Below are 8,706 nucleotides of genomic sequence, written 5' to 3'. Positions count from 1 at the left end.
ATTTTCTGAGGAACACATTTTTCCTCGGAATTTCCTCGGAATATTCTGACGGATTGATATTTCATCGGAATTCCGTCGGTATATTCCGAAGAAATTCCGAGGAAACCCAAATTTTTCGGGAAATTCCGAGGATTTCATTTTCCGTCGGAATGTCCGTCAGAATACCGATGTTTTCTTGTAGTGATAATTTTTTCAATAATCCCAAAACTAACCTTGATTAATTAACCATATTAAACAATTAAACATAATATTAGAAATTTAAAATTTTAGTAAAAAAACAAAAGAAAATCGTTGAAAGAAGGGAAAAAAAATTAAAAAAAAAGAAACAAAAGAGAAAAGGGGATTGCGTAACCTAATTTTATTTTGGTCTGTGGCTTTTATTTGGTATTATGTAAGAACTTTATGTGATGATCATAGTGTTTACGTAGTTTTAGTAACGAGTGTTGTATTCTTTGTTTTGAAGATCAAAATATTCTACCACTTGAAAAAAATAATTATAACATTAAAAATATGATAGGATGAGAATATGAGATGATTGATCTAATAACTGGGTATGATTAACTAATATTATTTAAAATTTGGTTATCAATTTTGTAAAAGTTATGTTTATATATAATATTTTTATATTTTAGCTTACGAATATTTTCATTTTTGTGTTTTGTTTAATAAAATTTTATAATGAAAATGGAAACTAAAATTAAATTTAATTTAATAGAATAAAAATCATGAATAAAAATATAAAATATAATGACATTATACATGATATTTAATTTATTAAAGTTATCTTTGTAATTAACTATTGCAAAAATTAACGTGAATGCAACCATAAAAAAAAATCTAATTTATTAAAACAGAAGTAGAATATAATTTGACCCTAAATTTTTCTCAGTAATTACAAATGAATGCATTATATTAATATTAACTATTAAAAAAAATCATCATTAATAAAATCTAAACTTAACAAATCCTAATTTACAAACGTATCTCCCATATATCACACAATCCTAATAAGTATGGAAAGGCAAATTCGACTTTTTTTTGATATTTTGACATAGAAAATCGACCAAAACACGTTTTAGGAAGTTAGAATATTTTTCAAATATTTTCTTAACTGAAACTTTTTTAATTTTCGGAAAAAACAGGTTTTTTTATCCGTAGAAGGCACCTTCTACATCGTGTAGAACCATGAAAGATATACTGAATGTAATTTCTACTTTTTGTAGACGTTTGTGGTAAGTTCAGATTTCGTTTTCCTTAAACATTAGAATACTTTATAAACGTAGAAACTACATTCTGGAAAAAAGTAGCGTTTTTAACGATTTCTAGAATTCACTTTCCCCAGTTTTAGAACTTTAGTAAAAAGTAGATTATTCGTTCTAAAACTAGTAGATGACTTTGTTTATTCTAGAATTCATTTTCTACTTACCCATTTTCTGTAGAAAACGAATTCTACTTTTAGTAGAATGTAAATTTAAAATTTTATTTATCAAGTTTTTCAACAAAAAAAGTTATGTGGTTGTGTATATTAATATTTTATTAATTGTTTATATTTTTAATAATTTTTTGGATTGATAAAACTATTTTTTATTAAATTTCAGAAATGGAAAGAATACAAAAAAAAAATGGACAAAGTTGATATTATACCGTAGGAACAACTATTGTGTTTTCTTGTTCTCTTTTGGTAATTTTCTCTTAAATGTTTTCTACCTCAACATAAATATTTGCTCCACATGATTATTTTCTTTTTAATACAAGTATCATACAGAAACCATTATATGTAAAGCCCATGAATTCGATAGCTAGTTATAAGAATATAAGTAACATATTGTCCAATATAAACATGATAAAGTCGTATCAATGTTATAAGCAGTACTAGGCTATTAGCATTTAGCAATGACTTTGAGTCTTGATCAATGATTTGTAAGCAAACCTTAGGGATCTGATATCTAATGATTAGCTGGGAAACTAATATCAAGCAGTATTGATTAATTAATTTGATTTAAAGTGTCTGTTACGCATATATATATGTGTATATATTTAAGCTCTTACTTTTAACTTTTTAAGCTGTATCCTCTCATGACATAACAACATATCAGACACATAACAAAAGTTTAATTTTTTTTTATGTATATATGCGTATATTTAGCCACTAACTAGCTCGATTATAGTGCCTTAAAGCTAGAGATTTATCAAATGCATCGATTCTAGGGTTCTGAAAAAGGACAACAAGAAACATTTGCGTTGCTTTTATTAAACTCTGAATTTCCTGGTGTCTTCAATCTTTTACTATATATTATACACAATATTTTCATATTATATTGTAGGGATATAAAATTATACAGAATATTAGTTGCTCCTTTTTGGAGTTTTGATTGTTTCCTCTTGTTATTTTGTTGCCTAGTTGTGGTTCCTTTTCTCATTTGATTATTTAACTGATTAATTAATCACAATCTTTTGATAAAAAAAATTATATTATCTTATTTAAAATGATTTTCAATAAATGATTTTTATCTCCAAACAACATCTTTGTGATAAATCAAGGTCAATTAGCATTGTCTGGTTTGTTCCGATCAATTATTGTATTTAAGCTTCCCTATTTCATTAACAAGAGTATTTGAAACCAGTCAATTTAATTCCCACAGTTTATAACTCATCGTCAAAATTAGTAAATCCTGATATTTAAAAGAAAAATATAAGCAGAAATAAAAGAATCGTATGCATATTGAACCAATATTAGTTTGTTAATTATATGGCCAATCCTATAAATATTTATATCACTTTAGTTATTATTATATTTTTTTAATCGAAATCAGTTTAGTTATTAATAATAGAAACTTATTCACTCTAAGACGTAACTCTTGCAAGGTTAGAAAAGCCATTAGTCCTTTCTAACTATCATTGCTTATCTGATTCATGCAAAGTACTTTGGTACATATGTATCAATGTTATTAAAATTTGCAAAAGTGACAGTTTATTAAAATTACTATTAGCAAATAACAAAATGGTAGCTAACAAAGTCTAGATAAGAAACTTAATGCATGCTTTACTTGATAATACTTTCAAAAATGTTTGATTGAGAATTTTTGTAAATGGATTTAATAATAATTAATACATGACAAATGAGAATATAAAATTTTAAGTGATTAAATGTCAAAAAATACATGATGGTAATGGAAATTTTGAATACCTGAAGAAAAATCCTTTGATACAAAAAGAATGTTTAAAGACAAAAGTATTTTTAACGTTAAAACCCCTCAACTATGTTTGTTTAGGGTAAAAGCTCTCAAACTAAGTATTTAACGTAAAAGCCCTCAAACTAACTTTATTTAATGAAGTAAACCCTAACAGGTCATAATTACCAATACTACCGGTAAATATTTAGTTTAGGGGTTTCTACATTAAGTAGACATAGTTGAGGGGTTTTACCATTAAAAATCAAAAAAATCAAAATTTTATAATATTATCTAAAAATTAGTAACTTAAATTTTCAAAATTAGCATTTTTAATTTTTTTTTTTGTAAATGTATGAGTTTGATGTGTTTTTAACATCAACATTATATATGTATAAATTAAAAATTTAAAAACCGAGAAAATATAGCAAAAATTATATAAAAAATTTAGACGCAGTAAGACTTTCTTCCCTAGCTTCCGGATCAGACATATTCCAAGAGCACAAAATACTATGGCGGACAAGCTTGCAAGTGGTGCGAGGAGTTCTCCTTCAGCTATGTTATATGTCGATTCAATACTTTCGGTTTGGCTTTCTGAATCGCGCGATCCAGTTACTTTGTTCTCACTTATGTTGTCAAAAAAAGTTACTAATTTTTAAATAATATTATAAAATTTTGATTTTTTTTGTTTTTAAAATTTTTAATGGTAAAACCCTTTAACTATGTTTACTTAATGTAGAAACTCCTAAATTTAATGGTAATTATGACCTATTAGGGTTTAATTCATTAAATAACGTTAGTTTGAGGATTTTTTCTTTAAATACTTAGTTTGAGGGTTTTTAGAGGGGTTTCAACGTTAAAAATGCAAGAAAAAACAATAATGTCTTCCACTCTTCCGAAAACATGCCGCTAAATGTTTAAATGGCTGATTAAATCGCTAAAAATGAATTTTCGTATGGCTATTTCACGGCCTTTTTGAATGCTCGCAGTCTTAAGTATTTTAAGATTTATAATTTATAACTTCATCATATTCAGTTGAATTCGAAGATGAAAATACACCCACTACACATACGTTATATTTATCCGTATAATATATATATACTCTGTGTGTATGTGTAAAAGAAACTCTAAGTCAAAGAACAAGAGCTTCTAGAATAAATTTGAGAGATAAATAATCGGCGTGGACGTGGAAATAAATGTACTTTGAAATGAAGTCAAAACTTATATGGCAACGAGTCATAACCGTATCTATAAATGTACTTCTCGATACCGACGTTTTTCCTCACGGCACACGCATTTCATACTCATCATATTACATCCTCGATTAATTTCTTAGAAAGTTCTTCAACCTGCAGAATTTCTACAATTCATTAAACAAAAAACGTTTTATTGAAACGGAAAACTACGTACGGAGTGACAAAGTTTCTTTAATTGTTATCACTAAACTGGTGCAATGATGGAATTGCATGGTTGGCAAAAAACTATGGAAACACATTGTACTATATATCCTGCCGTTCTATGATTTAATAATACTCAATGTTCATCATTTTCTCACAGAAAGTTATGTTATCATTTCTTGTTTGAAGTATCTTACTGAGGCCATGCAAGTTCCAAAAATTCTCTTGTTTTTTTTACTCAGTTCTGTCATAAAAAAGTCAAGAATTTGGATTACCTTTTCTCATATAAGTTGACTTATTCAAACCACTATCTATGAATAAGCAAATTATCCAAATTTAAGAAGTACATCAGAAATTAAGTGATAACGTTTGATTGGCTACAGAAGGGAACATTTCAACCCAAGTCACGACAAATCAAGTAACTATATAATTGCTATATATTAATTCAAATATATAAAGTGCTATGCAATTGGACAAATTTTACGCAAGTTTTTCTTTTGTATAATGATTTAAAAACTGAGACAGCTTTTCACCTTTCAAATAAACAAGTAATTGTTAGAAAACTAATCCAAAAGCAAAAAAAAACACAAAAACCCTAGTAAGAAAAATATAATTGCTAAGGGTTGAATTTGAAATATGAAAATTAAAACACGGAAACGACTTTATATATATAATAATATTTACTTTTTAGTTATAATAATCACTAATTAATACCTTCCTTTTCCTTGTCTTTATAAACCATCTCTTCTAAGCATTAGATCATTTCATCTTCATCAAACATAATAACACTTTGGAAGAATAAGTACAACAACAAGAAGAAGAAAAGACAAAAGGATTTGTAAGAAAATGGGAAGAGCTCCATGCTGCGACAAGGCAAACGTGAAGAAAGGGCCGTGGTCACCTGAAGAAGATGTGAAGCTCAAGGATTATATCGACAAATATGGCACTGGTGGCAACTGGATCGCACTGCCTCAGAAAATTGGTAATAATTACATTAGTTTATACTTATAATCCTATAAGTAGCTGCATCTTGTTTAATTTTATCTACCATAACTTATAATCCTGAGTTTCGTTTTGAATATTTATCATATACACTTTTTGAATCAATAAAATATGGATTTAATCAACAGCCCCTTGTCCCGATTTTAATTGATTCATATTTATGAGCTAGATTCATTGTCCTGATTTTGAAGTTTTGTGTAAATTATAGGGTTGAAGAGATGTGGTAAGAGTTGCAGACTGAGATGGCTTAATTACTTAAGACCAAACATCAAACATGGTGGCTTTTCTGAGGAAGAAGATAGTATCATCTTAAATCTTTACATCAGCATTGGAAGCAGGTCAGTGATTTATCTATATCGCTTGATATCTATTGATTAGTTATTTAAATAAATCAACACCTCTTAATTAATATATAATATATTCGTGATTCAGAATTGGAGGTAATTTCTGTAAGACTTTAACTTGGGCTTCTTGTCTTTTTACCGTTTGTCTATGAATCTTACGCTGAAACACATGCAAGCCCATGTTTCAAGCTATGATATATCTCATAAAATTTAGGGTTTATATTGTCTCTTTCTCTTTGGTTTGGTGCTTTTGTACTTTGGAGACACCTGTTGTTTATTTACATCAATCAAACATGAAATTTTTTTTGGGTAAAATATGAAACATGAAGTTAATTAGTGATCTATATATAATGAAATAATTCTTATTAATCTTCTAATAATTGTAACCTTAATCTGATATATGCAGGTGGTCTATAATTGCAGCTCAGCTTCCTGGAAGGACAGACAATGATATCAAGAATTACTGGAACACCAAACTGAAGAAAAAGCTGCTCGGAAGACAGAAACAAATGAATCGTCAAGACTCCATCACCCATTCGAATGAAAACAATATCAGCAGCAACAACAACAACAACAAGAGTCCTCAAAATCTGAGTAACTCGGCTCTAGAGAGGCTTCAACTTCACATGCAGCTTCAGAACTTACAAAGCCCCTTCTCTAGTTTCTACAACAACCCTATCTTGTGGCCCAAGCTTCATCCATTGCTGCAGACTACTCCGGATCAAAACTCTAAGCTAGCATCCCAAGAAACCCTCCACCCTCTAGGAGTTAACTTTGTTCATCAGAAGAGTCATATCAATCTAGCTGAGATCAACAATGGAGCATCTCCTATCTATTCAGACAACGTAGAGCAAGCCCTCAACCCTGCTAATGAATTTCAACCTAATTTCGGTTTTTCGCAGGACCTTCAATTAGATAATCATAACATGGACCTTATGAACAGATCATGTGGTTCTAAAGAATGGTTTCAAGTGGGCAACGAGTTTGGGCCAACGAACGATTCGAGCTGGTGGTCGGAAGAAGTGGAGCTAGAGAGGAAAACAATGTCGTCGAGTTCTTGGGGATCAGCTTCTGTTCTTGATCAGACGACTGAAGGAGTGCATATACTTCAAGACTACGCTCAGATGAGCTACCACAGTGTTTAATCATTTTTATTTATCATGCATATGTACATGCATGTACAAGTATAGGGCTGGATTATTGATGAATTATGTATTATTACAGTCATAAGCTTATTGTAGCATGTCGAGGGTGAAAGGGTTTTTTCATTTTCTTTTTAAATGTAACGAGCTGTGGATAATAATAATAGTAATAATAATAATAATAATGTAAATCATTAGTGGTGTGACTGGTAACCATCGATGAACATTAGAAATGAATAGGAATAAAATTTTGGGAATGATGAGGAATGAGAGTTCCTTATCAAAATTAACAAGGATTAAATTTGCATTATAATTCTCTACAAAAAAAAAAAATGAAAAGAAATGAAGAGGAAAAAATATTTCTCATGAATGGTAATATTTTTGAGGAACGTTAAAAAATGTAGTGTTCCTCTTCATTCTCTTGGTTACCATTCAAGCCTAATTTACGATGAGATGTTAACATCTTTCATAGTTTTTACTGATTTTTGTAATCTAATAGATTTTACTCGTAGGATTCATACAAACGACTCTCCAAAGCAGGTTCTAAGTAAATGTCAATCCAGGAAAAACCCTAGCGGTCAAGGGAAAAAGAGAGAGATTTTTTTTTTAGTTTCAAGCTGATGGTCGGAGGCTTCTGTAACTCCGACATCTGCTTGTTTGATTCGCTTTGCTTCTTTTTTCTTTGATTTGCTTTACTTTCTATCATTTGGTTTGTTTGATTGTCAATTTATTTTAAATCTGGCAAAGTTTTTTATTGTTCCTTTGTATGTTTTTTCCAATGGATTTGGTAAGACAAAAACTTCGGTTCAATTGAACCGTTTAGAAAAAGTAATTGACATATCTATTGCGGATGGTGGCGACGGGTCTTACCGGCTTCAATCGTTGATGGTTCTTCATTTGATGGTGATAGAGTTCTTGCTGCAAACTATGCTTACTTTGGTAATCCATACGTAAGATAGATTTGTGTTAGTTTACTTTGGATCCATACTAGTGTATCATTTTCTTTACTTGTTTTGCTAGTTTTCATTGATTGTTTAGAATTCTTTGCCTAGAAGGCTTAGTAATACGATCGACCAAAAAAAAAAGATTTTACGCGTAAGTTGTTACTAGCGGTATCTACTCGGAACAAACTAGCCTGAAAAAGTGATATTTCTTATAATAATAACGAACTAGACCCTGATCCGCGCGCTAACGCGGATATGAATTTTTAGTTTTTAATTATGTATTTTATTAAATTATGTATTTGTAATATTCGTTCATATTATATTCATTAAGTAAATATTTTTTTTTTGCATCTTAAACTATCTATTTTCTTACGAATGTGTGATATCATATAAAAATATAAAAAAAATGAGTATAGAGTTAATTAGATAATTTTTTAAAAAATGTTTCTTTCGTGTGCGATATCATATAAATAATTATCAGCCCAGTTAACAAAAATAATGATTATTTTGTGTGTAATTTTTTTTATTTTGACCATTTCCTTAAAACTATATTAAATTTTACATATTTTAATTAGAATATTTTTAATATCTTTACCTTTTTATTTAAAATGCAACTCAATATTTATAACAATTATAACAAAATATTTAAAAAATATTTTTAGAATTGTTTTGAAAAATATGAAAATTACATTTTAAATTAAAATTAT

General features: G+C 28.8%; 1 protein-coding gene across 1 annotated transcript; it reads left to right on the top strand.

Annotated features, from left to right (window-relative positions):
* The first annotated feature begins 5,351 nt into the window (after nucleotides 1–5,351).
* On the top strand, nucleotides 5,352–7,202 carry LOC106325800 (transcription factor RAX3-like). Its single transcript, XM_013763849.1, has 3 exons — nucleotides 5,352–5,549; nucleotides 5,778–5,907; nucleotides 6,320–7,202. The coding sequence occupies exons 1-3, from the start codon at nucleotides 5,414–5,416 to the stop codon at nucleotides 7,056–7,058; spliced, it is 1,005 nt and encodes a 334-aa protein (XP_013619303.1). The 5' UTR covers nucleotides 5,352–5,413; the 3' UTR covers nucleotides 7,059–7,202.
* Nucleotides 7,203–8,706: the final 1,504 nt, after the last annotated feature.

The sequence above is a fragment of the Brassica oleracea genome, chromosome C2 (genome assembly GCF_000695525.1).
Source record: "Brassica oleracea var. oleracea cultivar TO1000 chromosome C2, BOL, whole genome shotgun sequence".
Lineage (NCBI taxonomy): Eukaryota > Viridiplantae > Streptophyta > Magnoliopsida > Brassicales > Brassicaceae > Brassica > Brassica oleracea.
Note: the sequence above shows the minus strand (reverse complement) of the source record. Positions and strands in the feature narration are given on the sequence as shown.